The sequence below is a fragment of the Theropithecus gelada genome, chromosome 1 (assembly GCF_003255815.1).
Source record: "Theropithecus gelada isolate Dixy chromosome 1, Tgel_1.0, whole genome shotgun sequence".
Taxonomy (NCBI): Eukaryota; Metazoa; Chordata; class Mammalia; order Primates; family Cercopithecidae; genus Theropithecus; species Theropithecus gelada.
The window spans coordinates 159,993,369-160,021,048 of record NC_037668.1 but is presented as its reverse complement, the minus strand read 5'-3'; the positions used below and the strand labels follow the sequence as shown (position 1 = coordinate 160,021,048).

At 41.7% G+C, this 27,680-nt stretch overlaps 1 protein-coding gene, 1 long non-coding RNA gene and 1 pseudogene across 2 annotated transcripts; 1 reads left to right on the top strand and 2 right to left on the bottom strand.

Moving 5' to 3' along the window:
• Window positions 1–2,434: 2,434 nt before the first annotated feature.
• Window positions 2,435–7,314, bottom strand: LOC112628063. Its single transcript, XR_003120264.1, has 2 exons — window positions 3,707–7,314; window positions 2,435–3,389 (listed from the first exon to the last, which is right to left on the bottom strand). It is a non-coding gene; the product is annotated as an uncharacterized LOC112628063 (long non-coding RNA).
• Window positions 7,315–8,132: 818 nt separating this feature from the next.
• On the bottom strand, window positions 8,133–26,288 carry ELK4 (ELK4, ETS transcription factor). Its single transcript, XM_025390830.1, has 5 exons — window positions 26,034–26,288; window positions 18,493–18,708; window positions 14,763–15,635; window positions 13,764–13,880; window positions 8,133–11,429 (listed from the first exon to the last, which is right to left on the bottom strand). Exons 2-5 carry the CDS (start codon window positions 18,697–18,699, stop codon window positions 11,331–11,333), a joined length of 1,296 nt encoding a protein of 431 aa, XP_025246615.1. The 5' UTR covers window positions 18,700–18,708; window positions 26,034–26,288; the 3' UTR covers window positions 8,133–11,330.
• Window positions 20,295–20,948, top strand: LOC112628055 (annotated as a pseudogene).
• Window positions 26,289–27,680: the final 1,392 nt, after the last annotated feature.

Here is a 27,680-nt window from a genome sequence, read left to right as displayed (position 1 = left end):
GATGACCTGAAGGAATCTGACCTAAGTAACTGGATACATGATGAAGCCATTTAACTCTGGAATGCCATGGGGAGACATTTAGAGTTCTATTTTGGACATGATCATCTTATGATGCAATCTTGGATGTCAAGAAGGCTGTTAGATATAGAAGTCTAGAGTTTAAAAGAGAAGTCAAGGCTGAAGATATAAATTTTGTGGTCACATTGCCCAGGTTGGAGTGCAATGGCGTGATCTTGGCTCACTGCAACCTACGCCTCCCGGGTTCATGCGATTCTCCTGTCTTAGCCTCCCAAGTAGCTGGGATTACAGGCATGCACCACCATGCCCAGCTAATTTTGTATTTTTAGTAGAGACAGGGTTTCACCTGTTGGTCAGGCTAGTCTCCAACTCCTGACCTCCAGTGATCTGCCCGCCTCAGCCTCCCAAAGTGCTGGGATTACAGGCATGAGCCACTGCACCCGGCCCACTTCTGTTTCATTTAATAAAATGAAGTCATTTTCATTGACCCCCTGCAGTTACAAGATGTCCTCCAGTAAGTACAGTGTTTTGTAGCAACAATCAGTGTAAAATCATATAACTGTTACTTATTATCTCCTACCTGATAATGCCAACCCTGGGAAATTACCCAATATTAGGGTATTAGTTTGTCATTAACTGCAACTATGAAACACAGAAAGTGCTTGCAAAACAGGTAGGCTTCTCAAAAGAAGTGTCAACAGTCAGAAAGGTTAGAAAACGGTGGTGACTTAAACAGGCTTTTTTTTGTTTGAGACGGAGTCTCGCTCTGTCGCCCAGGCTGGAGTACAGTGGCACGATCTTGGCTCACTGCAAGCTCCGCCTCCTGGGTTCACGCTATTCTCCTGCCTCAGCCTCCCGAGTAGCTGGGACTGCAGCCACGCCTGGCTAATTTTTTGTATTTTTAGTAGAGACGGGGTTTCGCTGTGTTAGCCAGGATGGTTTCGATCTCCTGAACTCGTGATCCACCTGCCTTGGCCTCCCAAAGGGCTAGGATTACAGGCGTGAGCCACCGCGCACAGCCTAAACAGACTTTTTAACTGAAGGGCTTGGCACTCTTTATATTCTGAAATCCCTTTTGAACTTCTGTGAAGAACCCATTTCCCAAACTGATTTTGCCTCATGGGGCTGCCGTCGCAGGTGATACTCTGAGAGCAGTGTGTTAGGAGCATGCAGCACTCCTCACTGTGCCCCACATGCTGACTGACCCACCAACCAAAGGGACATTGCACCCATTTCACCAGGGTAGTGAACTTCCCCCTTTGCCCCAGAACAATCTGTCACTCTAGCCTCCTGTGATTTTCATTTAGAGATATGAAACAGCTCTCTCTGCCGTCATTTTGCCACCTATACACCCCAATTTGGGCTGGGTGCGGTGGCTCACATCTGTAATCCTAGCACTTTGGAAGGCCGAAGCGGACAGATCACCTGAGGTCAGGAGTTTGAGACCAGCCTGACCAACATAGTGAAACCCCGTCTCTACTAAAAATACAAAATTAGCTGGGTGTGGTAGCACATGCCTGTAATCCCAGCTACTCAGGAGGCTGAGGCAGGAGAATCGCTTGAAGCCAGGAGGTGGAGGTTGCGGCAAGCCGAGATCGCGCCACTGCACTCCAGCCTGGGCAACAAGAGCAAAACTCCGTCTCAAAACAAAACAACCCACTTTCCCTTATGTATATTATTTTGACCCAATTCTGAAAAAGCCTAATTTAATTTGCTAAGTGAAGTCTAAATTGCTTTTTACAAGGGCTAGATAAAAGCCTCTAATTTTTTTTTTTTTTTTTTTTTGAGATAGGGTCTTGCTCTGTCACCCATGCTGGAGTGCAGTGGTGTGATCTCAACTCCCTGCAACCTCTGCCTCCCAGATTCAAGTGATTCTTCTGCTTCAGCTTCTCAAATAGCTGGGACTACAGGCACACCCCACCACGTCCGGCTAATTTTGGGAGGATTTTTAGTAGAAATGGGGTTTCACCATGTTGGCCAGGCTGGTCTCAAACTCCTGACCTCAGGTGATCCACCCGCCTTGGCCTCCCACAGTGCTGGGATTACAGGTGTGAGCCACTGCACCCAGTTGATTAAATTTTTAAAAACTCTTTTTGAATGTAAACAAATTTTTCAAGTAAAATAAGAGATTTCACATAGTGAATATTTTTTCTAGCCACTCAGTTCTCTCTTAATTCCTTTTATGTCAACAATCATTTTACAATCTCCCGTGTTCACCACCTATCTGAATCTAGACTTTAAATATTTTAATGCAGATACATACCAAATTGTTGAAGGCCAGATTTTAATGATAACCATTGGGAAAACAACTCTTTCCTGACCCACAGTTAGCATGGATGAAAATGTAATACAGAGACTGTAAAGAGACCACTTCAATGAATGTGAGAGAAGGGAAATAAATAATCAATTCAGAAAATCATTTTGTTAAAAATATTTATTTAAAAAAATACAATTGCTGTCCATATCTAGTTGCACATATATCTATTAACATATCTGTATACTTTTAGACTTGTAGTAAATTTGCTACAGTGCTTTTGTAAAGCCAGCTTGCATTATACAAAGCAAATTCCTCTGTCAGTTCTTACATAAAATAGATTTTTAAAAATGTATATCTTTCCTAAAAGATGCATAATATCACCATTATAGAATTTAACAAAATTTTTGCATAAAACCTGGGAAGTGATAGAAAAAATGATCACCTGATTGGTCAGAGCAACCCCTTACTATGTCTGGAGATGCACTTGAGTATCAACTACACATTTATTTTTCAAGCAGCATATTATTATAAAGCCCTCAAAGTGCTTTCGCATCCTTTCACTCACCTCTACACTCTCTATAAAGTTTCTCTGCCACATACAGATAGAATTCAAGACTCTAGCTACAATCATCCTAATCAATCTTAGAGCAGTATCTCTTTGTTTCCCAACAGGTAAGTCAGACTGCTTAGCTAGGTGATATGGCAGCTTCCCTCCAGCTGTTTCATCAACTAATATGAATTTTAATAAATGTTAGCAGTGACCATTTTAATTGCTTTTTTAGGAAAAAGAAAAAAAAAAGGTGCTTCTAATACTCTGAAGGCGCTTTTTAGGTGTCCCTAATGTAAATTGTGCTGAAATTAACTAAGATAAGCTATTAGTAACACTTTAACAGTTATCCATTCCTTTGGGTAGGTATGCACTTACATTATATGTAAGTATCTCTACAAAGTGTTAGATACTGGATATGAGATATAGATTTCAATAAAACAAGGGAAAAAATAAACAATGAAGTAATTGTCTTCTCAGTTGAGCTGACAGGTTTGAAGAAAGCACTCTTGACATGTTCTTACTACCACATATCCCAAACTAAGACATATACATAAAATAACACATCTGGGCCGGGCGCGGTGGCTCAAGCCTGTAATCCCAGAACTTTGGGAGGCCGAGACGGGCGAATCACGAGGTCAGGAGATCGAGACCATCCTGGCTAACACGGTGAAACCCCGTCTCTACTAAAAATACAAGAAAATTAGCCGGGCGAGGTGGTGGGCGCCTGTAGTCCCAGCTACTCAGGAGGCTGAGGCAGGAGAATGGCGTGAACCCGGGGGGGCGGAGCTTGCAGTGAGCCGAGATCGTGCCACTGCACTCCAGCCTGGGGCACAGAGCAAGACTCCGTCTCAAAAAAAAAAAAAACAAAAAAAAAAAAACACATCTGTCCTGTGTTAACACTGATGGAACGCACTGCAATAGTCCCATGGCAGACGTATGCTTTTCTTCTGAATTACAGATTGGTGGAATGAAAATTAAGAGTTTATTATTAAACATCTTTTAATTTTTAAGTGACGTCCATACTTGATGGTTCACAAACTGCCACTGCCACTGTGGTTAAATCACTGGGTGTATGAAATTTAAAATAATCCAACCTAGAGTTATTTCCCATTAATCAAAGTCATCCCTAATTGTCTCTTAGGAAGGTCTTCTTAAAAGAAGATCGAGTAGGGCTCATGAAAAATTACTGGTTTGTTCTTCAAAATGAAAAGTTACATACCCTTATTTTTTAGCCAATTTGATTATTTGATAAAGCAAGGGCGTAATTCTAAGTTTTAATCAAAAATTTTTACTTGCCTCAAACTAAAGCCAACCGGTAACAAAATGACTGGACTGAATTCATATTTAATCTTCCCTGCCCACAAAGATAAATGAAAATGCTCAAAGGCAAAAGTAAAGAAATATAATTGTGATTAGAAAAGATCCAGGGCCAAAACAAATAAATAGGACTCAATGAATAAAAAATTAATTGTATTCATTTCTTTTCTATCTTTACATATATGCATCTGTTAATTTCACTAATACTGAACAGGGAAGTTCATAAAAATGCTACTCTACCACATAAACAATAAATGTAAGCAATGAATGTACATACAAAGGCCACTGGTTAATACTGCCCCAAGAAACAAAACAATGAAGTATCTTAGGATTGTGTCCCCTACACAATAGACAATAAGCAACAATGACCAAACGGAAAAGAAACTTAAAATTGGATACTTTAAAAATTTAAGTGTAATCTATCAATTGCAAATTATTTTAAAAAATCGTTAATTTTTACAAAGCACAATATTAAAAGCTTGCAAATTATTGTAAAATATCCTAGCCAAAAGGGCATACCTTAGAGAGCCCAGAGGAACGGCTCATTAGGTAACCCATTTATCCCTTCTACAAACACCCTATAAATTCCAGAAAACATAAACAAGAAATAAACCTTACTTCCCTGACCCTCAATATCCTTAAGTTGAAATTAAACAAAAATAATTAAGTGCTTCCAGTTATTAAAAATCAAACAGTGCTAATATTGGTGCCCAAGAAAGTGCCAAGTGATTAACACCAATATATGGCATTCCCACCCCTGAACTTTAGGCATTCTTGAATGATTCCATTGGCTAGAACTCTGAGCTAGCCACAGGAAACCCCCACCTCCTCCCTGACCCCATCCAGAAGACACCAGGCCTGTGTGAGCACGACTCACAATCCCTGCAAGGGAAAACAACCAGAAGGAGCCTTTATGAGACGGGAAACAAGGCGAAGTTGAGAAGATCATTCAGCCCAAGACACTCTACTCGGAGGTTTTGGCTAATACTAATGACATACAGTTTAAAAGGATAAATTAGGCCACAATGCCAGCATTCCTCCACTACTGTATTCAATCCATGGTCGAATCCCTGTACTTTAGAAATACTGCTTCCAGTATAAACCTCCTCTTGGAGAAACTTACAACACAAACTAATAAAGATTTTACACAAAAGCAAACATAAATGTAGAAATTTTAAGAAAGGACATCCTTATTTGCTCAATAATACATGAACCTAAGAGAACAGTTTACGATGACTTTGTTTAGAGTATGTCACATGTAAGCAATGTATTTCTAAAATGTTGGCAAGCAATTCGTCTTTAAGGCCTACTGAAATGTGCAAAGCATTAATCTTTTAAAAAGTGGCAACTGCAAAGTGCAGCAAAATTTTTTTAAGTTTTAGTATAAAATAGACTAGGAGCCATCAATGTATGTTCCCTCTGAAAACAGATTTACACACACACACACATTCAGTCAACACATCAGTATATACGCATACACATACATTTACTAGGACAATAAATCAGAATGACTTGGAAAGAAATGGTCTAGTCTCCCAATTAAATATTTCAAAGTAAAGTTTTCAACCTCATAAAACTTCCTGATGTGGACTATACTCAAATGGTTAGCACTCAAGAGATTAACTATGTTGACTGTATCCCTCATGAATATTCTTGTTAAAAGTTTCCTTTAAAATTATGTCAACAACAGCATGAATTTCCTGTTTTCTGTAGAAAGCTTACAGCCAGTATTTCCCCTCTCACACAAACCACTCTGGATTTTCATATTTCACAATAAGTAAGTGTGGATGGCAGCACCTTAGAAATTGCTATTTTCTGGCAGGCTATCCATCTATCACAACTTTTTTCAGAGAAGTGACTTGAAGAAACTGACAGCTTCAAATGAAACAATTATACTACCATTAATGATTCACCTTTCAGATTTGCTCGGCTTACAGGTCAAAACATGACTCCTATAGTAAAAGGTTCCACCAAGTACAAGAAATAAAATCAAACCACCTTCTTTTCTTAATATACCACCAGCCACAAGAATTCTAGATTCTAAGATTAAAACTTCAACTTCAGTAAGCAGAGTTCTGATGACATAAGAAGAATAACAGGGCACTTTGTTTCAGGCAATGCCAGCAAAATTAAAACAGTAACACAACATTTGTTGATCCCAAAGCAAGAATATAATTCTATTTTCCATAGAACCCGGTCTCTCGTCAGAGTATCTGCTGAAGAAAGATAATTATGGCTGACCTCCACACTTCACCTACACTACAATGGACTGAATAATTAACTTCTCAATACTATTTTAGAAATAATATATTCTATCATAGCTTCAGATGACACACTACATCATGAGTAGTCTTTTTAACTTTCCTACTGGTTTGGTAATTCATTTAGAGCCCCAGGTTTCTGCACAGAGACCTGCATTGGTCTCCAAACTTGTTTTCACACCTAAGAATGGCACCTAAGCACGATTCTAGATTCCTGGCACGGGTAAATAAAACATATACAGTCAGTGAGGTTAAAAACAGAACAGACCTATGAAGAAAAGTATTCCTTCAGTTGCTGAAATATCAGATTTTAAAAATAAAAAACGTATTAATGCAGCAAGAAAATGTAACTTGTTATATATTTTAACATAAAACAACTTGAAATAATTCTAAATTTGTTGGTAAAATACAACATAAGGCCCAAACAAGTTTGTGAGCAGACTAGTAAAATAAAAAGAGTCATACCTAACATGAAGATAAGAGACAACAGACTGACGAAAGTAATACGAATGAAGCCGTGGAAAACATATGGTAATGGATGATTATCTGGGAATTTATCAAAAAGAATTAATGTGAAATTTCAAAAGCGGACAATAAGCTCTCCTGAAAAACTCCAGATCTCTAGGATTTCTCCATATATCATAAGAGGAACATCATACATGTTTGGAGATTGGACTGGGAATGTGCTGAGTCAGCAGTCTTTAGGTAAAGCGTATGCTTCTGGAGGGTGCACAAGACAACGAACTGGGGTGTGGGAAGAAAGTATTATAACTGCTCCTCAAGATTTACTCTTTATGCCATCCTTCATTTCAATTTTTGTGTATTTTTTATAACAGACATATTACTTTGGTATAGCGGTATATAGTTTAACATATACCCATATGAATTCTTAATAGGGAAAGTTTTTATGTTTGATAACTTTTTTTTTTTTTTTTTTGAGACGGAGTCTCGCTCTGTCGCCCAGGCTGGAGTGCAGTGGCCGGATCTCAGCTCACTGCAAGCTCCGCCTCCCGGGTTCACGCCATTCTCCTGCCTCAGCCTCCCAAGTAGCTGGGACTACAGGCGCCCGCCACCTCGCCCGGCTAGTTTTTTGTACTTTTTAGTAGACACGGGGTTTCACCGTATTAACCAGGATGGTCTCGATCTCCTGACCTCGTGATCCGCCCGTCTCGGCCTCCCAAAGTGCTGGGATTACAGGCTTGAGCCACCGCGCCCGGCCATGTTTGATAACTTTTACAGATCAATTTGTGTGTTCAAAAAGGCTGGACACTCCTTTTCTGAACCACTGCTTCAGAGGTATTGAGAAGTGGTACTGAGTGGCTCTAACTGTGCTCACATTCACCAAAAACATAAAGAGACACCTGTAAGAACTTGAGAATCACGGTAGAAAGTCTGAGATCAGGATGAAACAATGCTGTCAGACTGGACATCACACAATGCAGGGGTGAATGGAACTGAAGTGATACTATCAACAGCCTGGAGTTACAGCTCCAGAATTCCAAACCTCTGATTTACTTCAGTCAGTCTTGACTTTTAAAGTCTGTAATATAGTATGTAAATCTTCAAGGAATTTTCCAGTTAAAAAAAATCCAGTAGCCTAATAGAAGCTCATAGGCTTACTGTCCCTATCAAAATTTCAACTGTCAAAATGTGGGAAAAAATTAAACTCATATTTTAACTCTAAAAAGCTTACAGTTGACCTTTTAAGGGCCTCTAATTCTTTTTTTTTCTTACCGTAGTCCTCAAAATCTAGATTCTTTGTGCATAAATTAAAAAAAAAAAAAAATCAATGAAAATTTCCACCTTTGTTCAAACACATAAAGTATGCCATGAGCAATACAACATCACAAACATACTGTGACAAACCATTAATAAAGAAGGATGACTAAGCCAGGTGTGGTGGTGCATGCCTGTAGCCCAGCTATGCAGGAGGCTGAGGCAGGAGGATCACTTGAGCCCGGGAGTTTGAGTCCACCCTGGGTAACACACCAAGACTCCATCTCTAAAAAATTAAATTAAAGGATTACTGAAAGATCTCATTTCTAAAAAAAAGAAAAAGAAAAAGATCACTGAAGTCAGACATGAGATTTTAATTTTGTATTTTTAAAAGTCAGTATATAAACAAGAAAAATTATTTTAGAAATTATGTGAAAATCCACTCTTGGGTGGAGTAAATGCAATGGTTTGCCAGCACTGGCTCCGAGCCAACTGTGCACATCCCTTCTCAACTCTAAGGTGGTAGGCTTGAAATCAGCCGCAGGGGGAGTAATTAATTTATATCAAAGAAATCAGCAAATGCTACAAATTCAGGGCTTCCCCCACCACCACCCCAGAGATCCTGGTTGTTAAACATTTTCTAGCACACGACTGAGTGGATAGTGGCCGGAGCAGAAGGAAAGCTAAGATATCAGAGATGTCTCAAAACCCCATTCAATCTGTTCCCCTTCTGTAACTTAGGCTACTGCTGTCCAACAGCATTCATCCTGGCAAAGTGACTAGGGATGGATATGAGCTACAGCTACCAAATACAAGTCTCTCCAGTGAAAACTGATCTGAAGTGGTACATCACCTTTCACACTAAGAATTCTGCGGATATTCAACAGAATATGAAGCTGAGACTTTTCCAGGAAGGAGGTAGTCTATAAACTGAACTGTCTGCCTCATACACCTGCAGTAAGGTTGTAAACTTTGACTTAAAAAACGATACGCACACATACATTTCTCCAAATTAGTTGATCTCAAAGAGATAGCAGATCACCAATCTGTGACAGCCTTACACCTCTCAGAGGCTATAGGTTTATGCAAAAAGGACTCACTAAAATGGTTTGCTAGGAAGTTGCTTCAACTGAGTTTCAATGGTGGCCTTGGTTCCAAGGTACCTCTGTGCTGAGACAGTTAATTACGAAAAATACCATCTGTGAAAACAAATCAATGGCTTTTCTCCTTTAATTCAAAAAGATAAAATACCTTTGTGCTTTCAAAATTTAACACATCTAGTTAAATCAACCATCTATATCTACTTATTTAATGTACAAAATGTTAACCTAATAAAACTATTCCAAAGTGCTGCTGAGAGGTCCAATTTCAAACAGGCATGCAAACTAAATAATTCAATATGGAAAAAAAGTCCAATATGTCTGTTCCCCATCACTATTAAACGCTACCTTTCAACACTACTATTGCACATCTCAGGAACAGAACCTTCAGCTGATAACCACAAATGAACCAGTAACAAGTCTCCGACACTACAGATACAAAGGCAGCTCACTGAATATGTTCCCTCTACTACTACTAAGTTAGCTAGCATAGATGTCTTCTTATACAAGAGCTTCTCTACACATATATAAGCACATTTAAAGTAAATACCATGCATCTGAAGATGCTAGTTTGTAACAGTGTCAGTTTGAGCCTTAAGTCCTTACTCCTTCATTCCATTTAGTTCATGTGATTCTACAGGGTTAGAAGACGAGTTTAACCAGTGGGAGAGGTTGGTGGGGGAGGGTAGTAGTGGTGGTAAATGGTGACAACATATAATTTAATCCTGGACTTTAATGCCAAATTTTTCAAAAGACTCCACTGTGATACTGATATCAATTCAGTTTGGAGAACCAACAAATTTGTACCTGGCATTGATTACCATATGGTAATATTTTAAAAATTTGGTAATGTAGAGAAGAAGGCCTACATTTTTTACTACTAATATGAACAATCCAATCCCTATGTATAAGCATTCCTAAATGAACTCTGCTCTTTCCCATTTAAAAAACAAAAAAGTTGAAAGAAATAAGCACATCTTTACTTCGCTACTGACTGGGGAGGCTTCGCTTTGAATTCTACCTTCCTAACTGCATCTTTAAAACTATCATAACCTCTAACAACCTTAAACATAAAGGAAAGGTGATAAATATTTAGCAGAAAATGAGGTAAAATGAACAGGAAAAACACAGGGTCCTTCACTCGGTTATCTTCTAATTGAGAAAACCCCTACATGTTGTTTCAAGTTATTTGATCAAATCTTTTACTCAGAGATGTTTCAAATATTCAAAATCCAAGTTCATCCTCCTAAAAGTGATCCTTGCCCATGCTATTCCATGGGCATATAATCATACCACCCAGAGGGCAAACAGCATTTCTGTGCTAGATGTGAAGTCCCACATTCTCACAAGGTGTTCCAAAAACTGTCTTAAACCCCAGGTCTAAAAATCTTTCTACAGTGAAATAGACTAGCTCCATGCTCTGTTGACAGGTTCAGACGGGATCACACATATGGCTATGAGACCCACCCTGAATAAACGTAAACAAGATGCCTTTTCATGGAGTTGCTTACACATGTTATAGTTCACACAAAACAATCTCCCCAGTATGACTGCTCCAATCTTACTTTGTATGAATAGGAATGATCCTTCTTTTTCCCCTGCTTAGGAACAGCTCATTTTAAGCCATTCTACAGAGCACACTTAGTCCTAAAGATACCAATTCATTTCACAAATATTTCTTTAAATAACAGATTCTAAGCATAATTTTTCCTAGCCAAAGGGTCCCAACAGACAGAAGGAGTAACTTTGTTCTTCATTGCTCTTGCAAAGCACAACCACTAAACCCCACCACAAATTTCTTCAGCACAAAGCTCAAAACATTTTGAAAGGAGAAAAGAAAAGAAAGGAAGGAAAAGAACAAAAGAAAAAGAAAAGGAAAAGACAGAGGGAGGTGGAGTTTGGACTCCAATTAAGGCATTTTTATACATATAGTCCAACTTGAGTCCTATTCAAAGACAATCCTAAAAAGATGCTTTCAATGGGGAATGGCAAAAATCACAACAGTCTATTATTAACATTGTAGAACTATCAATTGCTCACTTCAAATGCAATCATGTTGAATGTCTCTCTGTTCTTTGTTCCTCGGTTCACTCATTCCACAAGTGCATAGGTTATGTCTTCTGTAGGTCTGGGGAAAATGGGCCAGGGGTGGAAGGTCCATCCAGCCCAGACAGAGTGAATGGCCCATGACTGTTCAGTACAGAAGGAAACTGAGAAATAAAATAAAACACGTTATCATCCTATTACTCAACCCCAGCTTTTACTTTCTGTCCTACTCTATTACCCGAGGCAAAACACAACAGCCTTCTGCAACGGCTTACAGGACAAAGGCAGTGGCTGTTTATCATGAAATAATGATGTCATAACAAAAACTAAAAACAAAAATCGTTTGTCCTAACATATTAAATATTAACATTCTCCAACTTACCTCGATGGAGTAGAAACAAAGAACAACCTGTACCTTCCTTCACATCCTAAGGTACACAGGTTTACAATTAACCTCAAATGAAGGTTTTAGAAAGTTCGAGAAAATGACAATATGCACTATAGAGTGTAATTCAATTATGAAGCAAATCATAAACCCTCAAAAAGAGATCCAGAAAGGTACGAATAGTTAGAGGGTATTCATAATAGAAAAAGGTTCCCCATCAAGTATTCTGAGGCCAGCTCTATAGGGAGATTCCAGGCTGAAGCTATAGGAGCACTAGACTTTGCTTAAGGTCTCACCTGACTCTATAACTCAATCTGCTCATAAGCGGCAATGAAAAAACATATGAAAAATTCTCAACTTTTTTTCCTATTCAATAATTTTAAATGTTTGCAAAAAAAAAAAAAAGCAGAAGTAGATTTTTAATTTTCTTCCTTTTCCCTACCATTCCATTTCTAAAAGAATGAGAAGTTAAATTACAAAATATAAGAAAATCAGAGATAGTCAACCCTGAATAAGTAAATGAATTGGCTCCAAGAAAGTCTTTAAGTTATAACGTCTAGGTGTTTTGGGCAAAATAATGGCTAAACCTATTAGGAATGGCAAGAATTTTCCTAACACCTTGGTGAAGAGATAATACAATATTCACTTTTTAAAAACCGTATATATAAAATGTTGATTATCAATTCTGAGTGAGGGAGAAACGGGAGTGTTTGATGTACCATTTTCAACACCTTTCTCTATTAAAAAAAAAAAAAATTATTGGGCCAGGCGCAATGGCTCACGCCTGTAACCCCAGCACTTTGGGAGGCAGGCCGAGGTGGGCGGATCACCTGAGGTCAAGAGTGATCACCATGGAGAAACCTCGTCTCTACTAAAAATACAAAATTAGCCTAGTGTGGTGGGCATGCCTATAATCCCGGCTACTCAGGAGGCTGAGGCAGGAGAATCGCTTGAACCTGGGAGGCAGAGGTTGCGGTGAGCTGAGATAGCGCCATTGCATTCCAGCCTGGGCAACAAGAGCGAAACTCCATCTCAAAAAAAATTTAAAAAAAAATCCTTAATTAAAAGAAGGAACCTATGTGCAGAGTTTCCCCGTATGTGTATGTGTGAATGTGTGTGTGTGTGTGTGACAGAGGGAGAGACAGGAAGTGAGTGAGAGAGAGAGAGAGAGAGAGAGGATTCTGTTTTTTTTGAGACAAGGTCTCATTGTGTCACCCAGGCTGGAGTGCAGTGGTGCCATTATAGCTCATTGCAGCCTTGATCTATTGGGCTCAAGCGGTCCTCCCACCTCAGCCTCCCAAGTAGCTGGGACCACAGGCATGTGCTACCATGCCTAATTTAATTTTGTTTTTTTAATTTTTAGTACAGACAAGGTCTCCTTAGGTTGTCCAGGCTGGTCTCAAACTCCTGAGGTCAAGCGATCTTCCTGCCTCAGCCTCCCAAAATGCTGGGATTACAGGCATGAGCCACACAGTGCCTGGCCCATTTTTTTTTTTTTAAATTTTTTTAAATAGAGAATTTCTAGTGACAAAAAGTTGGGGTGGGCTCTAAATCTCCTACAGTATAGAACAATTCTTGGTCTAACTCAAATGTAATAGTAAATAATGAAAATGAAACTTTGCTGTATTTATCCAAGCTGTTTGCCAGCTAGAAAATTAACATTTGGAAATTCAAAAATAAATCTAAATAATATTTATTGGGCAGGGCACAATGGCTCACGCCTGTAATCCCAACACTTTGGGAGGCCAAGGTGTGCGGATCACCTGAGGTCAGGAGTTGGAGACCAGTCTGGCCAACGTGGTGAAACTCGGTCTCTACTAAAAACACAAAAATTAGCCAGGTGTGGTGGTGCACACCTGTAATCTTAGCTACTCCGGAGGCTGAGGCAGGAGAATCGCTTAAACCTGGGAAGTGCAGGTTGCAGTGAGCTGAGATATGCCACTGCACTCCAGCCTGGGCGACATGGTGAGGACGCCATCCCAAAAAATAAAAAAGTAATATTTATTAAACAGAAGTTTTATAATGATTAAACTGAATAGTGGGACCCTGCCTTTTTGCCTCTTTCTTCATTTAACATGCTCCAACTACAGAAGACAGACTTTTACCAAATTACCTGGAAAAGTGTGTTAGCACCTTGCAGTCTGGCTGGACTTAGGGGAGCAACGGGACTGAGAGTACTCCAAAAGTGGATGCTGGAGAGCAAGGGGCTCGGAGTCAGTATGATGGGTGTCTGTAATACACAAAGCAAAAATATTCACTGAATGACTTACCAGGATGTTTTATCCTTGAAATAGCATACAAATAACCCAAACCTAAATATTGCCCTATCCTCCACTCCAAGTATCTCCAAGTCTGAAATTTTATCATGACAACTCATAAATGATTTTTACAAGCTAAGAAAGATAAAGGTGATAATAACTACTTAAAAATTTTTAAATTTTTATTTCAATAGTTTTTGGGGGTACAAGTGGTTTTTGGTTACATGGATGAGTTATTTGGTGGTAAATTCTGAGATTCTGGTGCTTAACCTCTTTTTAAGTCAACATTTATAAAGTCTTTTCCAAATAGAAAAACCAACCGGAATTCAGGTACAGAGGAATAATGGGTAACCAAGACACCAACATGTTTGTTTTTTTTTAATAATGAGGCCTGGGAAAAATCTATTAAAATGTTCTGTGAGATGAGCAGGTTAATAAATAGCTAAAGTAACTGTACCAACTTGTTACTCAACGTCACACTGGTCATTTTTCTTACGGTTCTCAGGACCTACTGTTTTCTAACTTGAGATTATCACTGTTTTATAAGGTACCAACGAGTTTTATAAGACTGAGAGACAGCGAGAGAGCGTGTGTACTTTCTTTAGGAGGAAACAGAAAAATCAAAATATTTATTTAATTGTAGAACAATGAATTTTTTAAGAAAATACTCCAAACTTTCTATTTTAGCAATCCTAATTAAGATGAGAAATGGGGTAACTTTCACATGATAGTCACACATAACCTTTCTAAGACAAACCTAAGTAAAAGAAAGCAAACTTGAGTGTATAAATTCTGGATTTGCTTAAAAGGGCAAATAAATGAAAGCAATGGTGATACCATAAAGAGCGAGTTACCTGTGAAAAAAATGCTGGTGTAAGAGAAGCTGTAGGGAGAGATGGGCTCAGTATTCCCAGTGGGCTTGGATCACTGCTTGTGATCACAAGGGTGGGTGCCAGTTCTAACCCTTTGGGTTTCTTGGATCTTGATGAATTATTTGCTTTGTCCTTTTCTGGCAAGACTGAATCCTGGTCTTTAGGCTCCAGTGACAAGTTCTCTGCAAGTTCCATTGGCTGAGAAGCCACTGAATCAATGTCTGTGTCGATGTCTGGGTGAGAACTCAGTGGTGGCGAAGGTGTTCTGGGAGGTTCCTGCAAAGGGGGTATAGACGAAATGGGTGGTGTGGTGGCAAAAACAGTTGTTACGTTAGATGCAGAAGTTGGGGCTTCCAGAGAAGGAAGTTTTGGGGAAACCAATGTCTCCAATGCTTGGATAGTTTCTTCTGAAGATGGAGAAATACTTGGGCTGGTTGAAATAGTAGCAACAACAGGTTCAACCGGTGGCTTTTTGGAAGGTGTCGTGACAAATTTGATGACAGATGGTGTGGGCTCCTGAGGAGATTTTTTCTCTGCCAGTTTCTCGGCTGGATTCTCAGTCTTTATCAATTTGAAAAGCTTTACATTGGAGGAGTTCAAAGAGTTGAGAGTAAATGAAGAATATAAGCCAGAGTGTATGTAGTCATTGCGGCTAGAGGTCTTGGCACCAGGCTGAGGTGGTTTCTCTTTCCCTCCATTCTCCACATCTTTGGAACTGCTGCTGACTTCACTGAAGTTTAAACTTTCACAGTCACCTTCAATCCTGCCCACTGTCATAGGATCCATGTTCAAAATCTCTGGATAAGAGACAAACTTGTACACAAACTTCTGACCATTCACTTTTTTGATGATATTCTGTAGGTTTAAAAAAAAAAAACCAGAATTCTTATCCTTTCTTACAAACTTTTATCCCATAGTTCATGAAAAAGCTGGCGTCGGCCAGGCGCAGTGGCTCACGCCTGTAATCCCAGCACTTTGGGAGGCCAAGGCAGGCGGATCACGAGGTCAGGAGATCAAGAGCAGCCTGGACAACATAGTGAAACCCCGTCTCTACTAAAACAGAAAAAATTTGCAGGGTATGGTGGCGTGCGCCTGTAGTCCCAGCTACTCAAGAGGCTGAGGCAGAGGAATCATTTGAACCCAGGAGGCGGAGGTTGCAGTGAGCCAAGATCAAGCCACTGCACTCCAGCCTGGGGACAGAGCAAGACTCGGTCTAAAAAAAAGAAGAAAAAAAGAAAAAGCTGGTGTAATAAGGTTCTCCATTTTAGAAGTAGACGTCACTTACTTAAAACTTTCAAAATCACCTAAATTCATCTAGCCATACCAAACACAGTCCCTACTATTATGGAGAAGTTAAGGCAAGAACACTTCAATGTCTTATTAACAAAACCGAATATGTTACATAAAAGCTGAAGAATTTTAATTGCTTACTACTCTCAACCAAGTATGTGTACAGGTGAGAAGTCCCTGAACTGCAATCTCAAACAATTCCAAAGGTATAACCCATACACAGCCTGAGTAAGCAAAAAGGAATTTATTTATTTATTTTTTTGAGATGAGGTCTCGCTCTGTCACCCACGCTGGAGTGTAGTGGTGCGATTCAGCTCACTGCATGCAACCTCTGGTTCCCAGGTTCAAGCAATTCTCCTGCCTCAGCCTCTCAAGTAGGTGGGATTATAGGCACACATCACCACGCCTGGCTAATTTTGTATTTTCAGTAGAGATGGGGTTTTGCCATGCTGGCCAGGCTGGTCTTGAACTCCTGACCTCAACTGATCACCCACTTCGGCCTTCCAAAGTGTTGGGATTACAGGCGTGAGCCACTGCGCCCAGCTGCAAAAAAGGAATTTAGAACATAATATCTGTTAAAGTGCTTACTTCCTTCAGAAATTCCAGTTTATCTCCAGACAGGAAAGCTGATAAGATCAACCACTTAACTGTGAAAGAGCCCAGCATGGTGGCTCATACCTATAATCCCAGCACTCTGGGAGACCAGGCGGGTGGACTGCCTGAGATCAGGAGTTCAAGACCAGCCTCCTGTAAAGATTGTGAAACCCCATCTCTACTAAAAATACAAAAAGTAGCCAGCTGTGGTGGTGCATGCCTATAATCCCAGCTACTTGGGAGGCTGAGGCAGGAGAATCACTTGAACCTGGGAGGCAAAAGCTAAAGTCAGCTAAGATCACGCACTACGCTCCAGCCCAGGTGACAGAGCGAGACTCTGTCTCAAAAAAAAAAAGTGAAAGAAATTAAGATCTCAGCAATTTTAACTAAAAAACCAACTCTGTGTATAAACAACTACTACTTAAGGTATAAGGTGTTAATTTGTATTCCCTGGGTTAAACTAAAACTAAAAATTAAGATATAAAACAAGTATATATATGTAGATATATATGTGTGTGTATATATACATATATGACGCCCCCCCTCCCCCAAGTCAGGGTTACTTGTCACTCAGGCTGGAGTGCAGTGGTGTGTGATCATGGCTCACTGCAGCCTCGACCACTTGAGCTTAAGCGATCCTCCTGCCTCAGCCTCCTGAGCACTGGGACTACAGGTGTACACCACCACCACGCCAGGCTGTTTTATTTTTTGTAGAGACGGGGTCTCCCTGTGTTGCCCAGGCTGGTCTCAAATTCCTGGGCTCAAGTGATCCTCCTGCTACAGCCTCCCAAAGTGCTGGCATTACAGGCATGAGCTACTACTCCAGGCTTCACAATTTTTAAAGTAAATTATGACACACACGAGAATATTTATGTATCCTCAAGAATCTCAAATTGCTTTTGTCATATTCCAATTCTGTACATACTTTTTCTTTCAAAGACAACTGTAATTAGGAATAAAATATGTGTAATGGGAATAAGTTAATAAATAAGATCTGGGGTGGCTGGGTGTGGTGGCTCACACTTGCAATCCCAGCCCTTTGGGAGGCCAAGGCAGGTAGATAACCTGAAGTCAGGAGTTCGAGACGAGCTTGGCCAACATGGTGAAATCCCACCTCTACTAAGGAAATAAATAAATAAATAATAAAAAATTAGCCGGGCATAGTGGTGGCCACCTGTTATCCCAGCTACTTGGGAGGCTGAGACAGCAGAATAGCTTGAACCCTGGAGGCAGAGGTTGCAGTGAGCCAAGATCGCACCACTGCACTCCAGCCTGGGCGACAGAGAGAGATTCTGTCTCAAAAAAAGGAAAAAAAAAAGAAAAGAAAAGAAAAGAAAGATTTGGTAGAAATACAGCCTGAACATTTATACCTTGTATCCTAATTCCAAACTGCTGCTACAAAATACACTGGATTAAAATAAACTAGGACATTGGTATCTATAACCTCAACAGAAAAGAAGGAATCATTCTTTTTTTTTTTTTTGAGATGGAGTCTCTCTGTTGCCCAGGCTGGAGTGCAATGGCACGATCTCGGCTCACTGCAATCTCCGCCTTCAAGGTTCAAATGATTCTCCTGCCTCAGCCTCCTGAGTAGCTGGGATTACAGGCACCCACCACCACGGCCAGCTACCTTATTTTTGTATTTTTAGTAGAGACGGGGTTTCACCATGTTGGTCAGGCTGGTCTTGAACTCCTGACCTCAGGTGATCCACCCTCCTTGGCCTCCCAAAGTGCTGAGATTACAGGCGTGAGTCACTGCGACCAGCCAAGAAGGAATCATTTTTGTCTTGAGGTTCTCTGTATAGTGTAAGATCAGGATGTGTACTACCTTTACATAATAGTATCTGAGGGCTCGGCTGAGTTTGTCATAATTCATGTTAGGTTTGTTCTTGCGAATCCCCCAGAGACGAGCCACCTCTTCTGCCTGCAAAAGCTTAAACTGCCCATCATTAGAGGTCCAACAGATCATGTGCTTGTTCTGAGGCTTCTGCAGGAGCTGAAGAAGGAACTGCCACAGGGTGATAGCACTGTCCATAGCAATGAGCTGAAACAATATAGATAAGATATGTGATAATATTAACAGCCTATTTAACACTGTGTGTCAAGCACTGTTTTAAGTGCGCTAAACGTATGAATTCATCCCCACATTTCTATATGGTAGATACTACTGCATCCTCATTTTACATAAGAAAAAACTGACTCATAAGCGGGTTAAGTAACTTGCCCAACATCACACAAGGAAATGGTGAAGCTAAGATCTAAGCCCAGGCAATCTGGACCCAGAGTCCAAACTCTTAAGGATGCCACGCTGCTTAAGAAATGCCTTAAGCAACAAGCAACTTGCAAGGAGGAGAAGCTAGTTCCCTAAATTATAGCAAAAGACAATGATTGTCAATCACTAGTGACTGTCAATCACTGTTGTTAAATTTGAATCCTAAAATCTCATTGCTGTATTCTCTCAGGAGACCACCATTCCAGCATCTGTCTAAATCAACCCGATTTGGTTATTTGCCTGCGAGTGTGTTTGTGTCTATCTCAGGATGGCGCAGGGGCTGAGGTGTAGGGAATAACCTACTTTTGCTCCAACTGGTTTCCATCACCATAAATGTCATTTACATACAAATTGGCAGCATTTTGAATTCAACAAAGTGTTCTCTTAATTTCTCTGTCACTGTTCTGTCCACAGGGATTCCATCTGCAAAGATTCTCCTTTGATTAGCAACCTTTATGTGATTATCAAGACATGGGTTGAAGAAAAATCTTTTAGTATCTTAAGTTTCAGGATCTCCCTATTTAGGCCACAGTTTCTCGATTTTGGCATTATTGGTTTTGGGGGCCAGATAATTCTTTGTTGTGGGAAGTTGTCCTGTACACTGCAGTTTGTCTAACAGCATACCTGGCCTCTACCCACTAGATGCCAGTAGCACCCCCTGCCCCACTGAGACCATCAAAAATATCTCCAGACATTACCAAATATTCCCCTACGGGTCAAAATCATCCTGGCAGATAACCATTGGTTTAGGCAAAGGAGCAGCAAGGAATGCTCTCTCATAAAGGTATTTTCCTCATAGAATTTCAAAACACCTTTCTATTAGGAAGAATTCTTTAGGGCAGAAACTCTGGCCAAATCCATATAAGTGTGTCCTAAGAATCCTATGATTGAATACTTCACAACACAACAAAAACAAAAACAGAAAACCTTCCTTTCTCTAGTAATAAGATCTCAATGGGTTAGAATAGAGTTTGAAAACAAATTAAATCAATACCATTAAAACACTACAAGAACAGATCAAAATTGGACTACATCAAAATTTAAAACCATTGTGCTACAAATAATGCCGTCAAGTGAGAAGACAATCCCCCAAATGGGAGAATATTTTCAAACCATGTATCACAAAAGGAACCTGTATCCAAAATACATAAAAAACGCCTACAACTTTAAAAAAAAAAAAAAGTAAAGAATTTGAAAAGACATCATAGCAAAGAAGATATACAAATAGCCAATAAACACACAAAAAAATGTTCTACATTGGCTGAATCTGCCCACATGTCACCACTATCACCACCACCCCCATCCTGGCTCCCCCAGGTTCCCTAAGCCCAGCCTAGTTCAGCCTGGTTCCCGGGAGGATGAAGTTCGTGTACAAAGAAGAGCATCCGTTCAAGAAACATGCTGCTCCCAGAGCGAGAAGATTGAAACGAAATACCCAGACCGGGTGCCAGTGATAGTAGAAAAAGCTCCCAAAGCTTGGATAGGAGACCTGGACAAAAAGAAATACCTGGTGCCTTCTGATCTCACAGTTGGTCAGTTCTACTTCTTTTTTTTTGAGATGGAGCCCCACTCTGTCACCCAGGCTGGAGTGCAGTGGCGCAATCTTGACTCACTGCAACCTCCACCTCCTGGGTTCAAGCGATTCTCCTGTCTCAGCCTCCTGAGTAGCTGGGATTACAGGCACCCACCACCACGCCCAGCTAATTTTTGTATTTTTAGTAGAGGCAGGGTTTCACCATGTTGGTCAGACTGGTCTCAAACTACTGCCCTCATGATCTGCCTGCCTCAGCCTCCGGAAGTGCTGGGATTACAGGTGCGAGCCACCGCACCCGGCCCAGTTCTACTTTTTGATCCGGAAGCGAATTCATCTCTGAGCTGAGGATGCCTTGCTTTTCTCTGTCAACAATGTCATTCTGCCCACCAGTGCCACAATGGGTCAGCTCTACCAGGAACACCATGAAGACTTCTTTCTCTACGTTGCCTACAGTGATGAAAGTGTCTACGGTCTGTGATGCTGCTGCCCCTGAGCTGAAGGAGGGGGTCTCATTCTGCAAAGAGAGGTGGCCTCCCTTTCTTGACCTCCTCCTCCAAGCTCAAACACCACCTCCCTCATTCAGGACCGGCACTTCTTAATGTTTGAGGCTTTCTCTCCAGCCTCTCTTAGGATGGGTAATGGTGGAGTTGGCATCTCGTACCTCTCCTTTCTCCTTTCTTCCCCTTTCTCTGCCTGCCTTTCCCACTCTGCTTTAGACTTCTTGATTGTCAGTCTCTGTAACATCCAGTGGTTGTTTTGGTTTCTGTTCCTTTTCTGATCGCCCAAGGGGCTCAGAACCCCAGCAATCCCTTCCTTTTACTACCTTCTTTTTGGGGGGTAGTTGGAAGGGACTGAAATTGTGAGGGGACCACCAAAAAAAAATGCTCCACACAGTTATTAGGGAACTAAAAATCAAAACCACCTAAGAAACCACTTCATGCCTACTTGGAAGGCTATAATCAAGAAGATAGACAATAACAAATATTGGCAACGATGTAGAGAAATCGAAGCCCTTGTACATTGCTGGTGGGAATGTAAAATGGTGTAGCCACTTTGGACACATTTACCACATGACCCAACAATTCTACTCCTAGGTATATACCCAAAAGAAATGAAAAATATGTCCATACGAAAACGTACACAGTAACGTTCTTAGCAGAATTATTCATAACATCTAAAAAGTAGAAACAAACTAAAAGTCCGTCAACTGATGAATGAATAAAATGTGGCACATTCATAATGGGGTATCATCCAGCCACAGAAAGGAATGAGGTACAGACACACACACACACACAAGGACGAACCTTGAAAACATTATGCAAGTGACTAATAGAAGCCAGTCCACAGAAGACCACATATTGCATGGTTCCACTTACATGAAATGTCCAGAATAGGAAAATCCATAGACATAGAAAATAGATTAGTAATTCTTTAGGACTGGGGGCCAAAAAGGGGGGGGAAGAGAAGTGGAGAATGACATATAATGGGTACAGGGTTTCTTTTGGGGGTGATGAAAATATTCTAAACTTAGATTGTGTTGATGCTTGAACAAAACCCACAGCATATTACACCTAAGGAGATGAATTTTATGGTATGTGAATTATATCTCAATAAAGATGTTTAAAACACAACAAACGTTACAAAAGTTAGGTCTGGGAAGACTAATTCTAACAACAACTCACAGAAGATGGGATCCTTACGGGTCATGCCTACTTCCAAAAAGGGCAGAGATAAGAAACTGTAGTGGAAAATAGTTGAGTTTCCATAACTTTTCTGAAACACTGAGAATGTCCTCCAATAATCCTCATGATTATCACTTTGAAGCTGGTTGTACAGAGATAGTCATCTAAAAGTAACGATGCAAAAATAATAAAGGATAGAAAGGGAGAGATGCTGCCCACAGTGAGAATTCATGGAAAAGCTGAGGCCATGAGTCCCAAGTCTCTTTCATCGCAGTCATATACTCTATCCATTAGGGAAACCACTTTCCCAATGGATAAAAGCACTCACATCATTGATTGATTGTAAAAAAAAAGCATTACATATTAGATACCAATAATAATCCACAAATATGAAGTGCTACCTTAATGCCAAATAACCGTGCCCACTGGAAATCATAGTTCCCCATAGCCTCACTTAAGCGGGGCTAAAATAGTAGTTTTATACTATATCCGTTAAGCATGGTGGAGGCAGGTAGGGGTTCCCTGTTATGTCTCTGAGTTTACCTGATAGGCCTTCCTTCTGATGCCTAATGATGGCAAGTTACTGTTCTACAACACAGTTTTCCCACTTAAACAATTATTTCTAATCTAATCCTGTTAAAACTACTTTCTAGTAAATGTTATCTTAAGCCAAGAACTCAATTTCCACATTTCCAGACATCACCTTCATATAAGACTGCTTTTAGGGGTGGAGTATGAATCCATTTGTGAGATGATGAAGGAAAGACAGAGAATGGGAGTCTCTAGCCTACACAAATGGGGTGCCTATTACTCCATTTGTTTTTGAAAAAATTCCAACACCCGAATCCTAGAGTCTTAATACCTATTATGTAGATAATATTTGAGCCCTGTAAGTTTAAAGCCTCGGCTATACATCTAAAAAGACAAAAACAACAAATTAATGTCCCCATAATGAGCACTCAAGGAGATTCCCCAAAATACAGGTGTTCCCCAGATGGTACAGTTAACTTGCACCTTCCCTGTTGGTTATCAGTGGAGCAGCATGTATTCAGTCAAACGCTGGTGAGCTGTTGGCTGCTTTAGGGTAGAACTGAGCTGTTGTGGAAAATGCTGATGCTTCTTTAGCATCTAGTGTGTCTACGATAGAAGGTTGTGGACAGCAAAAGAAAAATGGCTTTGGCCAGGTATAGTAGCTCACGCCTGTAATCTCAGCACTTTGGGAGGCAGAGGCGGGTAGATCACGAGGTCAGGAGATGGAGACCATCCTGGCTAACAAGGTGAAACCCGTGTCTATTAAAAATACAAAAAATTAGCCGGGTGCGGTGGTGGGCGCCTGTAGTCCCAGCTACTCGGGAGGCTGAGGCAGGAGAATCCCTTGGACCTGGGAGGCGGAGCTTGCAGTGAGCCGAGATCGCGCCACTGCACTCAAGCCTGGGCAACAGAGACTCCCTCTTAAAAAAAAAAAAAAAGAAAAAATGGCTTTGAGGTTTTAGACTGAAGTATTAGAAATGATTTTGAGAAAAACAAAGATATAAAATGGACATTTTCAGTGGGTACTTTAAAGGAATATTTTGTTAATTCAATTATGATATTGTTATTCTTTTGATTGAAAAGCACCTAATGTCTTCGTATATAGTTAAGTCAAAACTCTTCATGTTAGTTTCAAAAAGTGTGGTATTAACTATGATCTTCAATGATTTCATCAGATATAAAAGAGAGCTGGCCGGGCATACGTCTATCATTCCAGCACTTTGGGAGGCCAAGGAGGGCAGATCACTTGAGGTCAGCGGTTCTAGACCAGCCTTGGCCAACATGGTGAAACCCTGTCTCCACTAAAAATACAAAAATTATCTGGGCATGGTGGTGGGCACCTGTAATCCCAGCTACTCGGGAGGCTGAGGCAGAAGAAACATTTGAACCCGGGAGGCGGACGCCACAGTGAGCTGAAATCACGCCACTGCACTCCAGCCTGGGAGACAGAGCAAGACCCTGTCTCAAAAAAAAAAAAAAAGGGCTGGAGAAAAAAATCCCCTAAGACAGTTATTAAAAACTACGTGGTGGCTTCATGCCTGTAATCCCAGCACTATGGGAGGCCAAGGAGGGAGCTCGAGCTCAGGAGTTCACGACCGGCCTGGACAACATGTTGACACCCTGTCTCTACCTAAAATACAAAAAATTAGCCGGGCATGGTGGTGCGTGACTACTCGGGAGGCTGAGGTGGGAGAATGGCTTCAGCCTGGGAGATGGAGGTTGCAGTGAGCAGAGATCACATCACTGCACTCCAGCCTGGGCAACAGAGTGAGATCTTGTCTCAAACAAAAACAAAAACACAACACAACAAAACCAAACCTTTTATTCTTATCAAAAAAAAAAAAAAAAAGAGGAAAATTACTTGATTTTCCTTCTCACAAGAATCTCGAGTTTTCTACAATTGCAATTTTTAAAGTTTAAAATTATAACAAAGGAAGAAAACACTTAACTGGTCCAAATGAAGGAGTTTGATTTTTGAGGTAGTAAAGGCTGAAAACATAATTGATTCTATTTTAACACTTCAAAGATAGACCAATCCCTGTGCTAAACTGAAAGAAGTGAGCATGTTGAAGTAATGTATTAAGGAAAGGAAGTCTCTATTAAATAAAACCTTTTCCACCCTAAACATGTTTATAATACACACAGTCCAGTTGCTGTGGTGACCCATAGCCCAACTATTTTTCAGAGACAGTAGCTAAGACCCAAAAAAACACAAAAGTCTCCAAATTTTCTTCAGTCTGCTACTTAAAACCAAGTATCAAGCCTAGTTTCGAATCAAAATACTCACCGTTGTCAAAAAGTAACCAAAAGTAACCTGACATTTTTAACTACACAGGCTCCTAAAAAAATATTCTCTTTGTATAGGATCCTGCAGTCCTTACAATATTCTTACAATAAAACTTGAAGACACTACTTCACTAGGAATGAACAGATTCCACTTATGCAGTTTTAATGTTTAAGTAAAATCAAAGAGAAGAGTGTTCCTGAAGGGAAAATATTGAATCATACTACATTTTAATGAAAACACCGCTGCCAAGCCTAAATATTGAAGCACCGTTTTCCAAGCCAGGGGGTGGGAAAAGGGGACACAGGATCTGATCTATCAACCAAAGAGATGGGCAGACCATTCTGATGAGGCATCAAACTCCAGAATCTTTATTTAAATTCCCCAAATTTCAAAGAGCAATAGCTGGAGAAAAAGTCAAGTGTGTACTTTTGACTACTTCAGTCAACAACATCCCTATTTCCTTCCAAGGCCAGTTACTATCCCGCCCCGAAAGATGTTTCCAATTGATCTTCCCAGGAACGAAGCTACCAGCCTTGATGCAGCTGTGCACAAGGCGGAAAGTAAAGAGGGGCGGGGGGCCGCTGGAGCGAAATAGCAAAAGAAATGAAACTCGACACCGGATGACTAGCGAGCTTGGGGAGAGGAAGAAACACGGACGGCCGCGCGTGCCCCACAGGAGATCAAAGTCCAGGGGAAGAGGTGCAACCTCACCGGGCCTTGGTAAGCACTGAGTTACTGTACTTTCATTTTCCAACTTCCTGTCACTACAGAAAGTCAGAATTGCTCCCCTCCTCCCCACCCACGCCGAAAAAATCGCCGCCACCTTTCGCCCACGGGACCTCGGGGGACCAAATAAGAGGCGACGAGAGCTGAGCGGTGCGCTCCGGCGTCCACCTGCGCGCCGCGGTGCCCGGCCGGCCGGGGGCGGACCCAACAGGAGCGCGCGCCCGGCCCCCGCCCCCACTTCCTGTTGTGCCGCGCACCCCTGGGCCTCGTCCCAGCTCCCGGCCGGTGAGGCTGTGGCCGCGAGATCCCGAGGGGGTGCGCGGGGCTGGCCGCTCACCGACGCCACGCGCGGGCCTCCCCCTCGGTCTCCGCCTGGAACACGATGCGCCTCTCCGCCCTCAGCCTCCTCCTCACGCTGGAAACTCGAGGACGGCGCGGCAGCCGCTGCGACCCCCGCGGCGGAGCCGGAGAACGCGGCGTCGGCCCAGCCGAGCCCGCCGGGTGCCCGCAGCCGCCCGCATCTCCCGCCGCCGCGGCTCCTCGCGCCCCGCCCTCCCCGCCCCCGCACGCGGCAGCGGCGGCGCGGGTCTTGGGGCCGCTACACGCCGGGCGCGCGCGCTCCGGGCGTTCCTCGCAGCGGCGGGGCCTGCCAGGCGCTCCGCGGCCGCCGCCACTCTCAAACCCCCCGGCTGCGCCTGGGTCCCTTCCAGACGCCGTAGTCGCCATACGTCACTTCCGGGGGGAGGGGCCGCGACTCCGAGGGGTGTTGTGAGCCGCGGCTGCCGGCAAACCCGGGTTTGGTGTGGCTAGGGGATGCAGCTAGGGCGCCTCCTGGAGTCGTCTCGCCGCTGTCCGCGGCGTTCGGTGCAGTTGCTTCCAGTTCCCTTAGGCGCCCGTCCGGGACGCGCCAGCACCCAAGCTGCCGCCTGGGCCGGGACCTTGGACTACTCAGGGGCGCGCCACGTTCTCCTCGGTTGGAGGGAAGAGGTGGCGCTCGCGGAGCAACCTGCTGGGGACCACTTCTGTTGGTGTTAAGAGGCTCCTCCCTCCTGTGTTGCTCGTCCGCCTTACCACTCGCTGTTAGAAGTTGGGGTCGCTACAGCTTTCTCACCGAAGTGCCAGATACCAGGACATTACAAACGCTTGATAAATACTAAATTAGCACTGTGGCTTTCTAGCCTGGGGACTAACAAATGGGAGCGCTGGAGTCGTGGGAAAAGTTTGCCATGGCGATGGAGGCAGTGACCAGAAATCCATTCGTGGCTCTACCCCTTACTAACTCACCAATTTTAAGCAACCTTAACCTCTCTAAAACAAGGATGGAGAGAACCCAGTCTCTCAGAGTTGTTGTAATGATTAAAGAAGCTAAGGTGCATGAAACACCTAGCAAGAGTTTCTAGCTTAGAGGTTCTCATTAAGTAAAATTCTTAAGGAATCAGGTCACACTTGGTACAAGAAGCTACTTGAGCAGTTTAGCACCAGAAGGAATGTAAAGTCATAAATTAGGACAGCTGAAAAAAACCTCCAAGAAATAGATTACATGTTTGTTTAACAAGAAACCAAAGCCAGGTCAGTGTCTGAGTTACTGGTTATTCGTGACCATTTACTAGCTGTGTGACCTGTAGTGAGTTGCTTAACCTCTCTGAACCTCAGTTTCTTCATGTAAAATGACGATAATAAGCAGCATTGCTGAGAGGATTAAATGAAATATAGGGCGTAATGTACTTCGTGCATTACCTAGCATATAGTAGATACCCAGTAAATAGTGGTGTCATTTATTTTTGCCCCCACAATTGAATTTATAGTTAATTGAACTCACTGAAATGTGATTCTGTCATCCTTTTGTAGGCTTTTGGAAGAGAATCATCACTTCCTTGATTTCCGGCCTCCTCCTCTATAATGCAGAGTAATTATAATCCACAAAGGTAGCTTATTCCTGTAAAAAACAACTCTACCAAAAGATGTTAGCTTTCCAAAATAAATT